A 21902-nucleotide genomic window follows, 5' to 3' on the forward strand; every position below is an offset into this window, starting at 1 on the left:
AACAGATTTGAAAAAAGCCTATAGGATCAATCACTCTTCCTACTGTACTTAGATAAATAATCAGGCCAGGTTTAATGAGACTAGACTTATTTTTGCAAATAAATCAGCCTTCCTGTGATTATCTTTGATAGAAATGAGGGTGAGTGTAGAGAAAAAATTGTGTTTCAATAAAAAATTGTAACACTTGTGGATATCAGATTCTAGTCCGGTTCATCGTTTTTGATGTTTCGTTATTTATCTGTATACCAAACTGGATCTTGAATTCTTCTAGTTTCCTCAAATATATGGCTACAACTCCCCAAACTAATGTTTCCCACCTTCTGATTTGGAATCACTAAGAACAAAGACTGCCCTTGAAACGTCCTTGGAAGGACGTTTCATACCAGCTCCTCCTTACTACCCAGATGGCAGCCAAACTTCAGGGACTTGAATGAAGTCCCTCATTAAAAAGAGATCCTCTAAACTCTTGAAACTGCACACCAGCTGGAGATCTAAAATTAAAATGGACTAGGGAGGTTCCTCCTCAGATGCAGATGGCATCTTGGGGACAACTCTCCCAAGATCCCAGAGCAAGATCGTCATCTCCGATATTAAACCTTCATTCCTGTTGCCTTTTTGCTGCTTGCTTTTTCTCTGTTGATGAACAGGAGAGACAGTGCTCCTGAACTCTGGCCGCTATGGCTGGATCTACTGCTAAAGCTATAGCTGCACAAGAGAATCTCTCTATTTTCTTGCTAACTTGGTTTTAGATAATAGAATTGCTTTACTTCTCGGCTGAACACAGAATCTGCTGTGCCATAATAAAATACTCCTTGCTGCACCTGGATCAAAACCTCTGGTATTGTAGCGAATACAAGAAATGAACAAATAAGCCACTTGGCTAGAACAGGTATATTCCTAACTTATTCATACCAAGTGGCTTGGTTCATGGGGACCCTGGCTGAGACGCATCCTTCAGTCTCTTGGCATTAAATTCCTAATAGTTCTCATTGTAGTCTCCCTGGTGTGTTAACATTCTCTCAATGATCTTAAATGCATGTTCACAACCATCAACCATATATTACATGGTCTCACTGTGCTTGGAGAAGCAGAAAGAAGATGGACAATGAGATGAACAGCAAAAACAATTGTTTTAAGGATCTGACATCATAACCTATGAGTTTCATAATGAGACAAGAGCAACGTAACCCCTATCTGACTGAGTGGCACTAATACCAAATTTTTGGTTGATCTCTCATGTATGAGAGGATGACCAAGAGGGGGTAATTGTTAAATTAATTAAATAAGGAGACCATTAACATGATGTGGCTCTAATCCTGTGGTGACCTATGTAAGGAAATGAAATCTAAGCTTCTAAACGCCTCAGGGTTACAAATCATAATGCTAAGGACAACCAATCACAAACAGCCAAACTAGGCTTTTAGCTACAGCCAGTCAGTAACTGCCTAACTTTGCTTCTGTCCTTTTTCTGTAAAAGCCTCTCCCTGGGCTCCTGTTGGTGGAGTGCTTCTAAAACACTCCTAGTTTGGTGCTGCCTGATTTGGATAAATTTTTCTTCACATAAACTCTTAAAAAAATCTTCTAGATATAAAGGAAAACTGCAAAGTTCAAAAGACTTTATGGTATGTCTTATTTGTGTGAAAAAAGAAACAACATACACGCTGGTACTTTCGTATATATATATGTGCATAGTGTACCCTAGAAGGATTCCTGAAAAACTTAAAAATTGTCACCGAGAGTGATTGAGAGAAAGTACTTTTAGCTTCATACACTTCTGTATTATTTGAATTTTTACCACATACATTTTGCAATTAAAACGACTCTATATGACTAAAAGAGTATGTATAGAAGTGGAAAAAGGTGAAGAACCCACATTTTGCACGTACCTTTTCCTAGCTATGTGGCTTTGGATAGGTCATCTAAATTTCAACAAATTTGTTTTAATACTGTAATTTGGATATAAAACATCACTTGTGAATGATTTAATAAAGTTCATGATGGCGGTTCACGGTAAATCTGGGAAATCACAACACACAAAAAGAATTTCTCTTTTGTGAAATATAGTGACAATATCGGTTCCGGGGAAAATCATTTTTTATAATTTGGCAATGCGTTCAGAGAGACATGCTCTCTTGTGCAGACTCTGGGGTAAAAAGTAAAGGGTGTGCTTAGCACTTCAGCCTCCCTCCCTATAGTGTCCAGCTCTGTCTAAGGTTCTAGCAATTGTTGTCCATCTGACCTCGGTGTGAAAGGGAATGGATGCATCTCTTTCTTAAATGCTGGGATGAGTGGCGACCAGGGTCGTGGGTGATCTTTCTTTACCTGCCGCCCCTGCCATGTGCTCATCCATGCTGAGCAGAAGCTCCCAGGCAGCCGGCTGGATGTCTCCGTACATCTCTTCCGTCAGAATTGGTGCTGCCTTGATTAACAGTGATAAAGGAGCAGGCGACAGGCTCATCACCTGGGAAAAGGTGGAAGTCACATCTTAAAATCATTGAAGACATTGACTGCTGGACTCCTCTTGAAACCCAAGTACCACTTCCATTCCCTACTTTCCTTAAATGACCTTAAAATACTTTCTAAAATGATAGCATATTTATTGGCATGGTGTATAATAAACTTTATACCTTATTAGTCGATGTATAACTGCAAAAGATATACTAATTTTATAATGCTTTCACCACAAAAACTATTTTGCAGCCACCTAAGGAATAAACTATAGAATAAGCTCTATGAGAAAAGAAAGACTCCAGCCAATATATCTTTGTGTTAAAGGTGCTGGTGGACTTTCAAAGCATCCCCTTTTCCTTTCTGTTAGGAGCTGATGTCCACTGAAGACAATGGGCAGCCTCAAATTTGTAAAGGAGTTCCATTCAGAAAGTTAGTTTTCTAAGCCAGTAAACTTGGATGACATTTTCCCTTTGAAATATTGCATATTGTGGTTATTGCCCTAGATTAGGCCACAAACATCCTATTTAATCCATTATTTCAGATAATTTATTTTTTAAAGATTTTATTTATTTTAGAGAGAGAGAGCAAGCACAAATGCGAGCAGAGGGAGGGGCAGAGGAAGAGGGAGAGAGAAAGAATCACAAGCAGACTCGCCACTGAGCGCAGAGACTGAGGCAAGGCTTAAGCCCAGAGCCCCGAGATCGTGACCTGAGCCAAAACCAAGAGTCTGATGTTCAACCACTGAGCCACCTAGGTGTCCCCATTATTTCAGATTATTCAGGTGATAAATGTAGGTTGTGGACAGTCTAGGTCTTTAACCATTTTAAAAATTTTTCAGAAGAGGCACCTGGGTGGTGCAGTTGGTTAAGTGACAGACTCTTGGTTTCCCTTCAGGTCCTGATCTCATGGTCCTGAGATCAAACCCCACATGGGGCTCCATGCTCAGTGTGGAGTCTACTAGAGATTCTCTCCCTCTGCCCCTCCTGCTCGTGCTCTCTCTCAAATAAAGAAATAAATCATTAAAGAAAAAAAATCTTTCCAGAAAAACAAGCTGTTTTTCACCCCCCACCCCGCCCCATCCCCTGCCCTGGGAATACAATGTAATGGTTTAAACGTTAGGTTGTAATAACAATATAACAGTGTGTCAAATACTGCATAAGTAGATAAATATACTGTCTCTTTTAATCCATGCAATAATCCTTTGAAATGGGCCTAGTGTTATAATCCCCATTTTATTTATGTATGAGGCAGCTAAGAGCAAGAGAAATTAAGCAACTTGCTCAAGGTCCCAGAGCCACAGCGGCAGCTGTGGGATTTGAACCCAGAAAATCACATTCTAAGAGTGGTGAGCATCGCCACCACATACTGGTGGGGGATTGGCTCCATGGAGTGGGGTGAGTGGGAGGAGGCACGGTTCCAGCCTCCTCCAGCCGAGCTCCCCAAGCCCTGTCTCTGTGGAAGCTGGCTGGCTAACAAGAAGGGATTTTTTTTGCTTGCACACTTGGTGGCACTCTTCCCCACCAATTAAAGGGGTCTTCAGGCTAACACTGTGCTGAGTGGCTCTGGACATCTCAAGCGTTGTAAACGGGATATCTGGCGCCCCCTCCCGATTACTGTTCCATGAACGTTTCTGATCCAGCGGTCAACACCTGCAGTCTGATGTATTTCAGCATTCCTGAGTCCTTTTTCCCTTCCAGGTTGGCCTCTGAAACTCTCTTCTTTAGAGAAGGCGTCCGTAGGCATGACTTCTCTGAGCACTGAAAAGAACATAAGATAAGTGATGAAGAGTGTTGCTTTCTCTCAAAAGCCAGCCGGGTTGTTTCCCCCCAAATTCTCCAAACAACCATTTTCATCTAATGGGAGGGACGATGTAAATCTCTTTATAGGCCCACACCTGAAAGTGATAAAAACAGTTAATTTTGGAATGAAAGGGAGCTCAGAGATATTTAGCTACGATGGAAACTGGGGTCCAAAGAAGCAGAATAACTTGACCAAGTCACAAAGCTGGCTGTGAGCAGAATTAAAAAAGGACAGGGCTCTCCTGACTTCTGTTTCAGAGCCAGTTATATTCCATGAAACTGTTAAAAACACACATCTTTTAAAAAATTAAGTCAGTTAAAACCCACTCTATCTAATAGCCCCCTTTACAGGTTTGGATGTTACACCCTGGCCATTTGGTCATAGAAGAAAGAATGTATTTCCTAAAGGACTGTTAGGAAGTAAAAGAGAAAAGACTCATCAAGGAAGTACAAGTTCAGAGCATTTATTATCTAGGCCTGAGTTATAAGGTAAAATGGTTTCTTAAAAAAAAAAACAAAACTCATTTAAAAAACAAAAAACCATACTCGTCTATAGGAGGCAGCAGCTCTTTTTTCAAATTGTCTCCTGAACCAGGGTCCAGAAGAAAACTGACTTCTGCATAAACACAGAGGAGACAGGGTTTCCCTCCTCCAACCCCCTAAATGCCAGGGGATGGTGGGGACAGAGCAGCTGGGAGAATGATCGGTCCTAATGGTGACAGGCTCTCGTTTATTTATCCCGAGTCTTGATTGCTCCTCCTTGTGCACTCCGGGCTGTGCAAAGAAGGAATCCATCCTTCTACACAGAATAAATGCTCATTTGTTTTTCCAGTTCCATGTCAATGAAACACTTTCTCCCTCAAAGCTGAGGAAAAAACGGAAATCCTTAAGAATTTTTGAACAGAGCTTCACAGTGTTATAGATGGATAATTGGGAAGAAAAGACAAATCTAAAAGTACATGAATGTTCCAAGAAAGTCTTTCAAAACTCTGACAAAAAGACAGAAGACAATGCATCTGGTGTGTGACTGGTATGGAATGAACTTTTAGAATGAATCTACTTCGAAACAAATGAATCAGAGCTCTTGCTGTGTTTTCTAAAGATAAAAACGTGGAGGCACATACTTGGGAACACATATCATTTGAGGAGATAAATCCTGCATTACATTTTTTTTCCTGTGGATGTAAAAACAATATACAGCAAGATCCATGCCTGTTTTATAATTGGGAAACTGTTCTAAAATCATATGGCAATCATTTTCCATATAAATGTAGGGGTGTGTTTAACTTCCTTTTTAAAAAGTCAAGTTATTTTAAAAGGGGCAACTCTTTTATTCGACTTATAAAACTATATGTGCAAAGTGCAGAATGTCTGGAAAACACAGAAAAACTTGGAAGAAGAAAACAAAAATCCCTATAATCTTTTACTCAGTGACAGCCATTATTTTGTTCCTTTCAGCCTTTTTTTTCATTCTGTGGATCTTAGCACAATGGTGAGGACGTCATTTATGTGGCTTACAATTTTAAACAACTCATTTCGTTAGGATCTTATGATATTTCCCCAGGTTATTAAATATGATTTTCAAAATAGGATTTAAAATATGATTTTCAAATTTTGTTAATATTTCACCCTTTCTCCTCCGGCTGGACATTTTGTCTTTTTCAGGGTTACTTTTGAACAATACCTCTTGGTTAAATTATAGGTTTTTTTAATCAGGCAGATACTAGCTTAGAAGAAAGAGGGTGAACATTCATGTTTGCCTCTGACACTCTGGAAATGCAGGATTGTTTAATCCTATTTACTAGCGACAGAAGCTACATGTCAAGCTTCTCAGCTATCAGATAATTAATAGTCCCTGGGAAGCATCATGTGTTCTGGTGCCTCATCATCGTTAGGATGCTTGTGTTAGAGGAAAGGGGAGGGAACTGGCAGGTCTTTCACTCTAGGGTGATGGGCTAGTCACGTCTTCTGAGTGACTTGTCAAGGCTTGAAAGGTACGTATCAAAGGTGCGTACTTGGGTGATGGGCACTTGGGTAACACTGTGAAAGTCCTCAAGTCCCTCTACTGGTGTGACTCCTAAGTCAGACTGACAAGCCTATCATCATTTGCTTTTTGGCTTTTATAACTCGATGTAAAACTTGGCTAGAAGAGAGCTAGTTGCTGGATGGAGCAGGAGGCTAGTTCTGAAGGCATCTTTTGTTATTAGTGTTTCATGGAAGAGTAAGAAATTTCGCTGGACATAAGTTGCATATGCTGTTTGGAATTACACATCAAGCTGGGACCTGTAAAGAAACCCAAGACTAGTAATCCAAGACCAAAGGACAGAATGTATCACCAGTAGAAGATGGCATTCATTGTTGAGTCAATCTCCCAGAGGGAGCTATGGTCCATGGCAGGCAGCTACACAGCTCCAAGAGGTGGCAGGGATCCTGGGGCATGCTCGCTGTGGCATGGTGTAGATCTCGGACCACTGACATTTTCTTCTCTGTGTATGTCTTGGACATATATTCACCATATCTGGCTCTGTGACTTCTCTCTTCATTCTGACCACTATTGATTAAATGTGCAATGCAAAACAACCAATCTTCTGACTGGCCAGGGCTTTATCCCATGATGTTTGGATCACAAAGAGGAAGAGTGGAGCCCACCAAATTCCTGTCCTACGGAGTTAAGGGACACAGAGTCTGATTCATATGGTGATGGTTGCTGGGACTGAGCAATGATGATGCAAACTGGAGATTTTTAGGTCACATACAAGATGAACAAATCAGGCCAAGCTGGTCAGGGGGCAGAGATGAGGGAGCAGATGGAGATGCAGAAAGAAGCAGAGGAGAAACTATGCCCATTCTGATATGGACAGCAGCTTTGCTTCTCATTCCTTTAGGGCTTGGCTCTTTCCTGGTGGGTCCCTGGTTTCATGAGGTTCTGTTATGTCCTTTGAAGAAACTCTTAACTATTTGAACAAGTTTCAGTGGGTTTCTTGCAACAAAAGATTACTGACCAGAGAGGCATAATACTTAATTATTTTAAATAAAAAATTTATTTATTCATTTAATAATTCAAGAGTGTTTCTTAGGACTTAACCAAATGCCAGGAACTGGGCTAACCTTTGGGGATGTGCTGTGGAGCAAAACTCCCTTGATGCTTGCCCTCATGGAGAGTGTATCTTACTAGGAGAGACAGATAACGAACAAGCAAACAAATGAAAAATCATGGTAAGCAGAAAAGGAGACAAATGCCATGAATGAGGATGTACTGGGAAATAATGTGGTACTTAAAATTTAAGAAAACTGAGGGCGCCTGGGTGGCTCAGTTGGTTAAGCGTCTGTCTTTGGCTCAGGTCATGATCTCTGGGTCCTGGGATTGAGCCTCATATAGGGCTCCCTGCTCAGTGGGGAGTCTGCTTCTCTCTCTGCCCCTCCCCCTGGCTTATTCTCTTGTGTGCTCTCTCTCTCTCAAATAAATAAATAAAATCTTTAAAAAAATTAAAAAAGGAATAAAATTTAAGAAAACTGGAGTCAGTCTACTGAGCTCTCTGGGAAAGGGATCGTCCCGGAAACGTATTTCATGCCAAGAGAAGTCTAATTATTTCCGCAAAGGTAACCTAGACCTTTGGGCCTCACACATCTTTGACACGTGAATTTGAAAGGGGAGACATTCTAGCAGATGAAATCAAGACCTAGGGCCCGGTCTCGGTCTCACAACAGTGTTTTCCATAGCTTTGGAAAAATATTAGTCCTGCAGGAAATCAGCTGGCCTCCTGCCACTTGCACCGGCTTCCCGGAATTTACAGACACTGTGCCCTTTCTTCTTCAGGCATGTATCGCCTTTTACCCTCCTATCCTTTTTGGCTGAAAGGAAAAAAAAAATGTTTCATCTACTCCTTTTTTTCATCAGCAAACACTAACTGAACATTTACTCTGTTTAGAACATAGCATTGGACAAGACACGTATATACGAGGAAAAAATCAAAGAATTCTTTGGTGAAGGTAATACATAGTTTATAAAAACCCCTCAAGCTTGGGGGCGCCTGGGTGGCTCAGTCGTTAAGTGTCTGCCTTCGGCTCAGGTCATGATCCCAGGGTCCTGGGATCAAGCCCCACATCGGGCTCCCTGCTCAGCGGGAAGCCTGCTTCTTCCTCTCCCACTTACCCTGCTGTGTTCTCTCTCTGGCTGTCTCTCTCTGTCAAATAAATAAATAAAATCTTTAAAAAAAAACCAAACCCCTCAAGCTTGGAAGTGCACTAAAATAGACTAACAGGATGTACAGTGTGTCTCTGAGCACTGAAATGTAGATTAGCAGATTGATCAGACTTACACGGGTTACAAAATGTACTAGTTGCCACAAATATATCCTGCCATAAAAACCAATTCAAAAGGAAACAGGAATGAAATATCAATTGCTCATAAGGCTCCATTTTAATCAGAATCACTGCTTTTATTCTTGATTTATTGCCTACTCTATTTTCATTTTGGCCCTAGAAATGTGGGAATTGTTTATTTATGTGACAGATTCAGCCCAGGAAACGGAAACATCATGAGAGAACAAAAAAGAGCTTGCACAGGAGGCTGGCATTTTGAAAATAAAATGTTTATTGCAGCAGACTGAGTACATTTTTTCAGCTCTTCACCTGCATGACTAATTTAAATATGTTAAGATTAGAGGACATTTAACTCTTGCTTTACTTTCTCTTTGTCTTTCTAAAATGTAAGCATGCCTAAGGTTGGCAAGCCTCTTCTGCTGCTTGGGGCCAATGTCCTTGGTGGGCTAGGGGTAGAGGGCACTCATGAACTAGACAGCCCACTCGGCCGTTCAATATTTACTGTCCCTCTGCTCTAAGAAAGGAACTCTGGTAGGTATCACATAAGAAACAGTGTGCAAGACTGCCAGGTTCAAGTTTATAATTAGGTGGCAGAAGAGAAATAAGGATATAAGGGGCCCCATCTTGCAGGCAGAGTGATCATAAAACTCTCAGCGCTTGCTGCTACTCAAAGGATAAAGACTAAAATCCTTGCCACCGCCTGGGTGGCCCTACGTGGTCTGGTCTCTATCTGCCCTCGCAGCGTGCTCAACAGTCCCTGCTCCTCCAGCCACGTCCTTCATACTCATTCTGTATTCAGTTAACATCCATGCATCCTTCAGTCAAAACTCATTTGTCACTCTATTGGAGAGGCAGTCTGATTTCCCCCGACAAGTTCAAAGTCTTGTTCATAAGCTGTCTCAGCACAGTGTGTTTCTTTTTCCCAATTTCACAGCAATCTGAGGCATTAATGTCTGTCTCTCCAACTAGGTTGCATGTATCATATGAAGACAGGAGCCATATCTCTTTTGCCCATTATTACACTCAGCACATGGTATGGACCCAGCATGTCCATAGGTTCTTTAAAAATTTGTTGAATATATACAAATGGATGGATGGATGGATGGATGGGTGGATGGATGAATTAATGAATGAAGAATGAGAAAAGCATGAGAAAAAGGCCATTGTAATTTAGAGGATGGAGGGAATGAAAATAACATTAATCATCCACCATAGTATGCCCTGGGTTAACACTGGGAAGATCATTGTTTGAGACTAACATAATAAAAAAAAAAAAAAAAAAAAATAAAGCTAACCAGATGAAAATTAAAAAAAAAAAAACAACACTGGGAAGATCATAAATGGTTTCAAGGAAGAGGTGGCATTTGAGTTGGATCTTGAAGGATGTTTGGGTTTGGCCACATACAGATTACAGGTGAAGGTATAGTTGGAGCAGTAAGAAATCTCAGAGCATGTATGGTGAACAATGAACATTAATTTAGGTTGGTATATTTTTGCAACTTCCAACATACACGGTTTTCTCCTAAAACTAAGGGAATTTCTATATGAAGGAGAACATACCTAAATAAAAAAAATATACATATCTATATACATATATACACACGAATATATATACATATATTTTTTATGACATCATTGACAGTTCATGAAGTTACCCACATTGATCTATTCCCCGATGATTTTCCCTCAGAATATGTGTAGTTTGAATACCATGAGACACAATAGAGTCTAGTTAAAAAGCTCTGGATTTGATATTCCGTCTTTCTAAATTAAAGTCTAGCTATGTATGTTACAGATGTGAACTGTGACAATCCCACCCTTCTGAGCCTCCATTTTTTCATTTGTAAAATGGGGAGTACAGTATCTCTTGCACAAGGTTTATAAGAATCAAAAAGCCCTTTGTCAGTGATATATACCTGCGTTATAGCCTCACATATGTGCTTTGAAAAAAAATACTAAAAGATCCTATCCCGGAAGGCAAACGGCACACTTATGAAATGCCTGAAATACAGATTTTTTTTTTTTCTTTCGGATCTCTTGTATTACCCCAAATTTCTTCAATGAACTGTATTATAATTAAAAAAAATATTCCTTTGTGAGTGCTAAAGCATTACAAATTGCTGCCTGACTCAACCGTAAATTTTTTGTTACTGCTCATATTCTCCAGTTGTTTGGTTTGAATTTTATCACCTTCACCCCCACCCCACCAAACCTGGCTTGCAAACTCCTTAGGGGAAGGATCCTCCAATACTACTTATTTATTTTTTATTTCTCCCAGAATATCTGGTCTCATATTGTGCCAACAGCAGGTGCACAATGAATGCTCATTGAAATGAATAGGTATTATATCAAAATCTCTTTGTAAAACCACTTGTGAGGAGCAGCTGCAGGGCCAGCCAGAAGCACTCGGTCAGGCATCTTGGCCATTGCGCGTGTTGTGTGTGACCCGGGGCTCCCCTGGCAGGAGCACGGCAGCCCTGGTTCCTGTCTTCAGCTCCTGCCAGCTCAGCTGCTCGGTGTACTTGTCAGGAAAGAGCGGCTGAACGCTTAGAAAATGTAAGAGTTTCTTAAAGGAGTTTCCTTTTGTCTGATTTGACCTAGATTACTCTATTATTTATCTGTGAACAGTTGGGCCATTTATTACTCATTCCTTAATAGGGAACTGATAAACTATGTCAGTTTCCTATTACCAATGTAATAGGAAACTTCGTGGTGCAAAACACCACAAATGTATTATCTTACGGCTTTCCGGATCAGATCGAAAATGGATTGGCAGGGCTGGGTTGCTTCTGGAGGCTCGAGGGAATCATCCATTTCTTCATCTTTTCTAGCTTCTAGGCGCTGCCCCATTCCACGGCTCATGGCCCTGCATCACCCTCTGCTTCTGTGTCCCATCTCCTTCTCTGACTCTGACTCTCTTACCTCCTTTTTCACTTATAAGGACCCGTATGAGGACAATGAATCCACCTGGATAATTCAGGATAACTTCCCCTTATTCCCATAGGCAAAATCCCTCTTGCCACGTTAAGGTAACCTATTCACAGGTTCTAGAAATTAGAATACCGACCTCTTGGGGAGACATTATTCTGTCTACCACCATACCCTACTCATCACCACCACCCCTACAAATTCATATTCATTCCCAGAAATAAAATGAAACCTGGGAAAAGATTCCATGTGTGCTCATGGACATGAAGACAAAGCACCTGTCTTTCTTTGCTCACCTTCTATCTTTGTTCGAAATCACACAGATCTGTAACCTGGTTTATACACCTGCCGTGACCTGAAATTGGCATTTCCAGAGAAAAGATTGCTGCGACATCGTCTTCCCTATCAGAGGCATATTACCCTGTGCCCCTGCACTCACCTCTTTCTGTTTCTTGCCCCGGAGAGCCGCACCGCTACTGCTGTTGCTCTCCCGGAGGGAGTCCACGGTGTCTCCGTAGAGCAGCTTGATGGCTCTGACCAGCCGGGCGCAGGAGCGGCTGTGGTGCAGGTAACAGTGAGGGTGGCAGTAGTCAACGTGGGTGCAGATGAAACTCTGCTGATTGCACAGCAAGATCATGACCTGGAACACACACATCCCCGAGACTCAACCAGGCAATCAGGGTTGAAACCACAGTGAGTCATTAAGTCCCTCAAGAAAGCAAAGGGTTACAAGGCTTTATGTACTTGGCTTCTTGGCTCTCTCCATTCACACTTGATAAAAAGAGCTTTTTGAAACAAGAAGAGGTTAAGTGACCTCGAAAAACTCAAACCAATTACTATGGAGTGCATGATTTCCAAATAATTTCAAATAAAGATTCTAAACTTAAACTACATTATTTTTGCAGCTCTTATGTTGTAGAAGGAGCCAGGTAGAAGAGCATCAACTGGTGAGAAATTCTGTGCCAAAGGATTTGGCTGGCCTTTGACAGCCATGGGATGTCGTTAACTCCAGCCTACCCATGTGGAATTGAAAACACTTCTGCATCTTCTACCTTGGCCTATAACCTTCAACTGACCCTGAACTCAACTATAATGCTTCATTTCTTCTCTCTACAAATTAATTTTTCTCCAGCTTTTGAACCATTCTAGCTCTTGGGGTTTGATCTGGCTCAAATCATCCCATCACCTAGACTTCCCAAGTGGGATTCAAGAACTCAGTTGTTTTAAAGGATATGGTTCTTTTAAGATAAGGAATGAAAGCCTTTGAGTTTGTAACTTCTGAAGTTGCCTTCCTAAAAAGGCAAGAACTCTCCAACATCCACAAGGCTAGTCAAATATGCATAGAATAATCTTCTGAATGCGTCCGTCCTTCAGAAAACCATTTCCCACCCCAACACCTAATCTGTGAGAGACTGTGTACCATATTGGATGGAGAACATAAAGTAAGTCTACATGGACAAAGCCAATCAAACATACTAGATAGGGCTGCCACACATTTCCTCAGGAATGAGAGGGTCTGCTTACTCTAAGGTGAAGAAAAACAACAATAACAATCAACTCCACACCCCTGTCAAACTCAGATAGCAATATCTCACACTCTTCAAAGTTTAAAAAAAAAATAGGTGTTGTCTGAGCAGAAATCCAGATCTCTCTTGAGCTTCACTGAACATCCCTGCTATTCCTGTACATACTGGTATGAAGCAGGGCACATATAAGAACTGTAAGGTTTCCCTTGTTATTCTCAAATCTGGATACTAAAGAGAAACACCAAGAAAGCTTAACAACAACAACCGAAACCAAATAAACACACAAATGACCATATGACTGGACTTTAGTTTAGAAGATTCTGATTTAGTAGAATATCTGGGGTGAAGATGACCTAGAAATCTGTAATTTTAAAATTATGTTCAGGGATGTCTTTTTGGTAGATATATTTTGAAGATGATCCCCAGTGATCCCACTTTCTGGTATTAATGCCTTTGTGAAACCACCTCCTGTTGAGTATGGGCTGGCCTAGTGACTTGCTTCTAACCAAGAGAATGCAGCAAAGGTGAGGAGTTATCACTTCTGTGATTAGATTGCATAAGACACTGACTTTTCTCTTGTTACCAGACTCTCCTTTATTGGCTTTGACAAAGCAAGTTGCCATGTTGGAAAAGTTCACAGAGCAAGGAAATGAGGGTGGCCTCTGGCCAATAGCCAGCTAGGAATTGAGACCCTCAGTCTAACAGTTCTTGAGTAACTGAAATTCTACCAATAATCACATGAGCTTGGAAGCAAATTCTTTCCCAGTCAAGCTTTCAGATAAGACCCGAGTCCTGTCCAATACTTTGATTGCCATCTTGTGAGAGAGCCTAAAGCAGAGGACCTAGCTAAACTGTGCCAGGATTCCTGACCCCTAGAAACTGTAAGCTAATAAATGTGTGTTGTTTAACATACATCTATATTAATATATATATTTGAATATATATATTTGGATGCATAAGATTGCATTCAACACAGGCAGTCAGGACCTGAAAGACAAGATGTGGAGAGAAAGGGCGTTGACTGCAGTAAGCACAGTGTGAGCAAATGCCACATTTCTCCTTCGGGCATAAGTGGCCAAGGAGGCAGGCAAAGCTTTAGGCAATTTCATGAGAACTGGAAGAGAAAAATTGGAGTTCAGAATTGCCAATGGGAAGAATTGAATGGACAGTAGAAAAGGGAGGTTTGGAGAAATGAGACTTGGCACTTGCCTTCTAGGCATTTGTTGACTGAGTAGCTAAGAAGCCAAGCAGAAACCAGCTGACAAGCAGAATGGAGATTTTGGCAGTTTCACTGTGATGGGGAAGCAAAATTGGAGTTTCTGACCCATCAAGACTGAGGGCATACCCCAGACTTTCACTGGGAACCTTGGAATGCTTCATACTAGGAGGGGTGTGTTGGGAGGGGGGTGGGGTGTGGGGGTGGGAGGTGGATAGCAATACTACAAGTCAAGTCAGCTTTGTCTTTCATAGGACTGAGGAGATCTTTACTGTCTGCCAAAGTATAAGGTGAGTCTTCTCTGGAGGGAGATAGCATCATTGGGAGCCTCTATAATTCTATAGCTTTTTTTTTTTTTTAATTAATAAACTTTGTTTTAGAGCAGTTTTAGGTTTACAGCAAAATTGAGCAGAGTGTACAGAGAGCTCCCAAACACCCCCTGCCTCCACACATGCACAGTGGCCTTCATTATCAACATCTCCCACCAGGGATATGGTGGTTACTGTTAGGGGAGAGTAGTGACTGGTAGACAGCGTGTGTAGGGCTTCTAAGGTATGATAATGTTCTTGACCTGCTGGTGGTTACACAGATTGTCACTTTGTGCAAATTTATTGAGCTGTACACGTAGGTTTTCTATGCTTTTCAAGATGTAGGTTGGACTTCACTAAAGAGTTTATTTTAAAAATAGCTGCCTCAGAGAATCTCAAAATTAGGTTCTGGGGATTAGCCAGTTGGGAAGACACAGCACTGTAAACTCTGAGGAGCGTTTTGTACCAGCCAGCCGTTATCTGACCCTACCAGGAAGTCAGATGACAATCAGAAGAGATGGTACCGAACATACCTAAGATCAATAACAGCGCAGGCAGTACCCTGCTAGTTGCGGATCTGACGTTGTGCTTCCTTAACTTTCTCATTCTTTCCTCATGCCCGGCCTGAACCTTGAACTCTAATCCATGCCTAAAGTTTCCCTGAAATCCCCTCCTTCCCATGATTTCTGAAGAGCCCTTTGAAGCGTAACCTTTGTCATCTGAGGATCTCCATGTTCTGGTTTACAATTAGATGTGTACAGACACAAGACTGACACCATGATCCTGCTCTTGGCATTCGTGGTAACCTGTAGAAAACTGACGGTAATGCTTCGTCTGTGGTACTTGGCTGTCCTGGTCACCAAACTGACCTGGTCCCGCAGGGTTTGCCCTGACTTATGTTGACCCACAAGCCAGCCATAACAAAGAAACTCTGGTTTTCGTTAAGCTTAAACTGAATACGATCCCACAGAATACCAATCCTAGTGAGAATTCAGAGGTTCAGCTGAAATAGAAGCCTATGGTTTTTCTTAGAGGCTAAATTGGATTGATGGTTTTCATATACTCTTTTGTCCTTACTCCATCGATCTTTCTCAATGCCAAAAGAAATTGATCTCAGGTCTCTTTCTGAGATTCCTACTTACATGCAGCCATGACATGCTCCTGTGGTAATTTTCCTCTGTGCCAGCAGTACTCATTCCCTCTGGCTCGATGCTGGGCTCACTTGCACTCCAAGGACTCCCTTCTTCAAAAGAAAAATGCCAAGAAAGGTTATATTGTTCGGTCTCCCTGGAGAGCATGTTAGTATGGTAGAGTTGTCCATGCTTTTGAATCCTAGGGCAGACTACCACGGCCCAGTGGGTTAACAGGGCATAGCACTGACTAGTGGAGGAATGTTAACAAGAGCTGTTCCCTTCACCACCGGCTGAACAGGCAATTGCAAAGACATTTATGATCTCTGTTATGGTGGCTTCCATTTTGAGACATGGGAGCAGAGAAGAAACAGAGTCAAGTCCTTGAATTGCTGAGATGAGCAAGTTATCGATTGAGTGTGCTCAAATCCACTCCAGACTGCCCAGACCTTGCAGGTGTAGTTAAGTAGGGACACCAAGCAACCTGCAGTGGCCATAAGCATGCTGCTGCCTCCTCTGCTGATGTGACTACGGCTAGTGTCACGCTCTCAGCACCCCCTCACTTTGCTGTCAGACTGATCTCAAAAATGATGGTGCCTCAAAAAAACAAAAAACAACAAAACAACAAAACAAAACAAAACAAACAAACAAGAAAAACCCGACCAAAAAACCTAAGGGAATTTATAAGCAATTGTGGTCAATCATGGACAATCCTTGACAATCTCTTTGTCTAAACTCTTCTCTGTGGAAAAGCCTGCAGACATGTCTCTCAGGAATTCACTACATTATCTACCACACAAGAAAGCTTTGCCCTCAAATCTAAAAGCTTTCCTGGGTCATGTCTGTGACAAAACCATGCCTCTGGGCTACGTATTTTGATTCAACTGGTCAGGCTGAACTAACCAATTCAAATAATTAATTGAAATATTTTCTCCCCAAACTAACTGATGACATTCTTACAACTTCAGGCCTGTAACAAAAGAAGTCACAGGGTTTTTTTTTTCCTATTGTCTCCTTAAAAAATAAGCTGAATCTTAACTAATGCATAAATTAGTTATTTTCAAAAGTGAGGGAGGGTCAGTGTAGAAATACTTCCTATTTTAACCTCTCTTTGATTAGATACACTCAGCTTCTATTTCAGTAGACTTGATTGATAATTTATCCACATTTACTGACTGACTTCTGAAACAACTTGCCTAGAAAGGAGAGCTTTCTATTTTGCTCCTCATACAGGGCCTGAGTGGCAAAGAAAATGTACTTTAACTTTTACCTGATAGCTAAATTCTAAGCAGCTGGTGAGTCCTATCCGCATACTTGCTTACTCTTTTTCTTGCTAGTAAGATGACCATCAGGCTCATTGGACTAACACATTTTGGGATTCAAGAGTCTCTTTGGATCCTACAGGGACAACCTTCACCTCTAATGCTTTGATTGTATACAGAGCTCATGCTCAGATACTTAACATACTTTATAATCATCCCTTAATTCATCTTTAGAGCATCCCTTCAGAGTAGGCGAGGAGGAAATAGAATTATTCCCACTAAATAGTTGGAGAAAACAAACCCCTGAGACATTAACTGACGCCCCTGAAGGTCACGGCCAGGTCTCGAAATCTCTCCACCCTGAGAGTTTTGTTCTTCTGACTGTGAAATAGAGACTTTAAAACACAGAGGACGTTTAGGTAGCTGCCCCCATGGGAATTTCTACATTTTTTGCCCTGCTCTAAAGGGCGGTGTGGTTTTCAGACTGAATGTGTGGTCTAGCCTGTGGCTCTGCTCTCCATCTCCTGATGTGTAAGAAAAATGGGCTTCAGTTGTTTCAGGATTCAGGCCCTGTCTTCCTGCCCCCCACGTCCCTGTGCACCCCACTCCTCTATGTTACCTAGGTCAGTGACAGTGTCCCTGCTCTGGGACAGCTGCAGCTCTTCAGCCTCGGACTCTGAGTCCTGCCGTGGTAACTTGCTGCTCTTTAAGCTGCCGACCCGGCGAATGCTGGACAAGGAACCCCCCTTCTTCACCTGGAAACTGCGGGTTCCTTTAATCTGGAGCAGGCGGGAACCTCCTATCCTGATCTTCCTGCTGGGAACTGTATTGAAAGAATAAAATAGGGCTTTTTCCCCCTTAGTTTTCCCCAGCCAGTGTTAGATCCAAGCTCTCCCCAACTTGTCCCTGAACAGCCTCCTCTCTGTTGGCCGGGATGAGCAGCATGTCTGGACAAGGAGCTTCTCCCCAGCCCCCCAGTGGGGCAGCTTTGTTAAGCAGGCAGGAGGCTGGGTCCACCAGGAAGGGCTGGTGCAGCTTCTTTCTTGCACACATAGCTCATCAGTGCTGGGAACAACCTGCTCTCTTTCTGGCCCAGGGTTCACAAGCATGAGTGTGCCCTCATAGCACCGTGATCTCGGACTCTTAGTACATTCACATAACATCATTGCTTGATTCAACAGAACCACAAACCATTTGTTTTTGTCTTTCTTTTGAAATGGGACTTGCAGAGTTATGTGAGTTATGCAAACCCCTTCACGTAACCCCTTCCTTTTGGAATACCTCATTAAGAAATAAAAACAAGAGGCGCTTCTCTCTCCAACAGTCAGCAGTGGGTTCCGCTCAGCTCCTCAGCAATGGCACTAAAGGATCTGTTTTCACTGGTGTGCTTTGGGTGAACATGAGTGTGAAATAGTTCCATTTTCAATGCACCTAGTGATGTCATAGCATCCTTCTTTCAGGCAAAAGGCTGGGTGGGATGTGAGTCCAAATGGTGCAACACCCTGAGCCAACCTTACAGTCTATATGTACCATGAAGAACATGCATTATTCATCTTTAGTGTTCTGGAAAAAACAGTCATCAGTGAGGAAAATAAAAGGGTAAAAGAAACACGTTTAAACTTGAAACCTACTTTTTTTTCTTTTCTTTTCTTTTTTTTTTTTTTTACCGAAAGCATCTTTATTTCCCATAGTCATTTACACTCCTACATCCTCTTCCTTTGGAGATTTGCTGTTGTCACCCAATGATTTGATAAGGACAGGATAAAGAAAGTTTTCAGAGCTTAGTCATTATCAAGAAGGGGCCATTATTTTTGTAAGATTTTCTTCTTACAGGAACAAGATTTCTTATGAATTATTTAAGGCATGGATATTAATATTTTTAAAAGTTCCAATCAGGAAGATTGCATTTTAGTCTTGCGTTGCTCACTCACAGGAAAGTGAGTATGTGACCATGAGAAATGGTATAGCACTACAAGATGGTAATTAAACGTATACTTTCAATGCCATATAAAGGAGCCCAGAAGAATTCCTGTTGAGTAATGTGCAATGCTTAATCTCTGATTTACTCTTGTGATTGAAAAAGATTAAAATCATCACCACTGAGCTGGCAAAGGCCTCCCCGAACACATCTGGACAGAATTTTACATCTGGATAGAAATTCTTGCAACCCAGCCAGCCAAATTCCACAAAGACTATAGACTATCATGCTCCATTTTAATTATAGCACAAAATTCATCTGCTGCATTTTTCAGTATTATTTTTAGGTTTAATTGAGGCTTTAATGACCCACCTGAAATACATCTGAAATAGAATATTATCATTTTTTAATGACTACTAATACAATTTCATGTCAAGATAGATTGGGAAGTAGAAAAAAAGTTTAGAGAGGTTTTTTTTTCTTTTTTCTTTTTCTTTTTTTTTTTTACACAGAGGCACTCTATCGCATTCTTTGCCTGATTTCATGATACCTTTTACCATACAAATTTGGGAAAGTAACCCCAAATTAATGTGACCTGAAAGAAATTCAATTTTGAGAACCTATTCTACTGCCAAAGATAATTGGAAATATCCTGTAGTGCTAAAAATCAGTGTTTAAGAATTATGGCATTGATTATTTACAAAGGACATAGCAGTTAGAATTCAGATTTGATTTTGTACCTGAAAACCATTAGTTGAGCTCATACAGCGTTGAGTGTCAGCCTTTACCTCCAATGACAACATGAATACGAAAGTGAAACAAATACATCTAAATTGGATAAAACATCTTTTTCCCTTTTCTCTCACCTCACCCATTGTCTCCATTAGCAAGTCCTGCTAGCTCCACGCTTCGAAATTTCCTAGGATTTTGAAAGCCCCATTACTTATTCCCTGGACTAATATAACTGCCTCAATGCACTTGCTTACTCCCACTCCCACAGCTTGACTCATCTTTTCAATACATAAAGCATAAATACACATATTATATCACCTTTCTGGTCAAAACCTGCCAACGACACTCAGACACACTTACACAGAATTAAATTTCTAACCATATCTACAGATCCTATTTATTTGCCCTTTGCCTACCTATCTGACCCCATTTCCTGCTGATCTTCCAAGTCATTCTGTAACCACCACGTTGGTCTCTTTGTCCTTTTCGAATGTTCCACATTCATTCCTGCATCAGAGCCAACTTCTCACTGTTGTGTCTGCTTGGAAGACTCCTCCCTCAGCACTCTGCATGCCTGGCTCCTTCACATCATCTAGGTCTCTGCTCGCTGCCACTTATGGGTCCTTCTCTGACTACTTCTCTCCCCATCCAGGTCACTACCAATTCTCTGACCTTCGTTTGTTTTGCTTCATATCATTTGTCTTTACTTGAAAGTCTAGTCTTTGATGTTATTCACTATCATGAACTATTAGCTAATAAAAACTAAAATATATGTGGGAAATATTTCTTCCTGTTCATTGCTGTATTCTGGGAACCTGGCCTGGCATATAGCAGGTGCTCAGTAGATGATTGTTGAATAATCAGACACATCTTGGTGTCTGTATTTTGGAAGACCAGTCTTAGTTTGTTTTTGGAATGTGGGTAAAATGATGTGGCAGACCTTGCTTGGGGATTTTAGGCAGATATTTTTAGTTTAAGAATTATTTCACATCTGTTTTCCTTGGTAGAATCTGAATTGTCCTCAGGTTGTTTATTCCAAGAACAACAATTTTAGCTTTTATACAAACAGATGGTATAAAATTTTAAATAAAATTTTAATAATCTAATTTAGCAGAGTGCCCCTGGCTTTAGCAGCTGGTATCAACTTATCAAAGGATTAAGGAATATTGAGGAATCTTCCAGATTTTGGCTACCAGTAAAGGACATTTTATGAATATGTTCTCACTTTATTTATAGTTTCAGCTTTCTGTTCATTTATTAACCAACTTTCATATATTAGCATAGGTGTTCTATGAGGTGAAAAAATACTAAGCATTTGTGTTTTTGAACATCAAAGGAAATTTACATAAATGATAATCATGAAATTAAAGTGTTCTTAACAATTGATCTGATGTTTTATTTTTTTAAATGATGTAGGATTTACTCTGTGTCAAGTTTAACCATGTCCGTATTAGGAATTTTTACTTCAGCTACTTTAAGCAATAATTAGCATAACAACTTTGAATAGGCAAAAAAATAAATAAATAAATCCCCTTGGGATATATTTAAAAATGTAAGTTTTTCATCATGTGCAGTTAACATTACCTGAAAAAGTAATAGTTGTAAAAATATTGACTTGACACTTCTTCATGCTCAGAAATTGCTAAGACTTGGCTAATAAATTCTTGTTTCGCCATGAATTCAATACAATAGAATGATTATTTGCATTTTAAAATGTCATGACAACAATCTGACATTAAAATATTAAAAAACTTTTCCAGTGTACCTCCATTCCTTAGAAGATTTTAAAGATTTTATCTTTTCTCTATCTAGGGCTATTCCTTCCTGGAATCATTCATTCCTTCAGTTATCCAACATTAACTGAGTCATTTTCTATAGGATACCAGAAAATACATAAATGCATAAAATCATCTTTGACTCTTTTAACAAATGTACTGATGTTCTTTTAATCAAAATTCATTAGAAAAATATTGAAGGGCAGTGGAATTTAAGAACTAGCAAAATCAGATAGAGATGTTAACAGTTTAAAGAGCCCTCGAAAGCAACTTAAAACTTGGTAATCTTTAGCTTATCTTCAGAATTTCCCACATGGGTTCTAGTCTATAGGCTCATGATATAAACAAATAACAATTATTTATTCTATACGAATTATGTACCAGGTACTGTGTTTATGCTTGGCTTGCATTGTCTCATTGAAAGCTTTCAATATCACAGTGCCGTAGTTGTCATTAACCTAATTTGAAAGAGGAGAAAACTGTGGCTTAGAAGGTAAGCAACTTGGACACGGTCATACGACTGGTTGTTATATC

The 21902-nt window shown here is 40.6% G+C and overlaps 1 protein-coding gene across 12 annotated transcripts in view; it reads right to left on the reverse strand.

The window, feature by feature from the left end:
• The window catches only part of UNC80 (unc-80 homolog, NALCN channel complex subunit), a 229660-nt gene that overhangs the window by 83678 nt on the left and 124080 nt on the right, over positions 1–21902 (reverse strand). For 9 of the 12 annotated variants that reach the window (XM_032403236.1, XM_032403279.1, XM_032403272.1 and 6 more), the window contains exons 27-31: positions 17563–17766; positions 15694–15794; positions 11941–12141; positions 4101–4208; positions 2323–2461 (exon numbers count right to left, since the gene is read on the reverse strand). In XM_032403236.1, the coding sequence (XP_032259127.1) occupies positions 2323–2461; positions 4101–4208; positions 11941–12141; positions 15694–15794; positions 17563–17766 (753 nt within the window). The remainder of the gene's footprint in view (positions 1–2322; positions 2462–4100; positions 4209–11940; positions 12142–15693; positions 15795–17562; positions 17767–21902) is intronic. The other 3 variants (XM_032403303.1, XM_032403286.1, XM_032403294.1) reach the window with 1 other exon arrangement.

Source organism: Phoca vitulina, unplaced genomic scaffold, assembly GCF_004348235.1.
Source record: "Phoca vitulina isolate PV1807 unplaced genomic scaffold, GSC_HSeal_1.0 scaffold1, whole genome shotgun sequence".
In the NCBI taxonomy this organism is placed as follows: domain Eukaryota; kingdom Metazoa; phylum Chordata; class Mammalia; order Carnivora; family Phocidae; genus Phoca; species Phoca vitulina.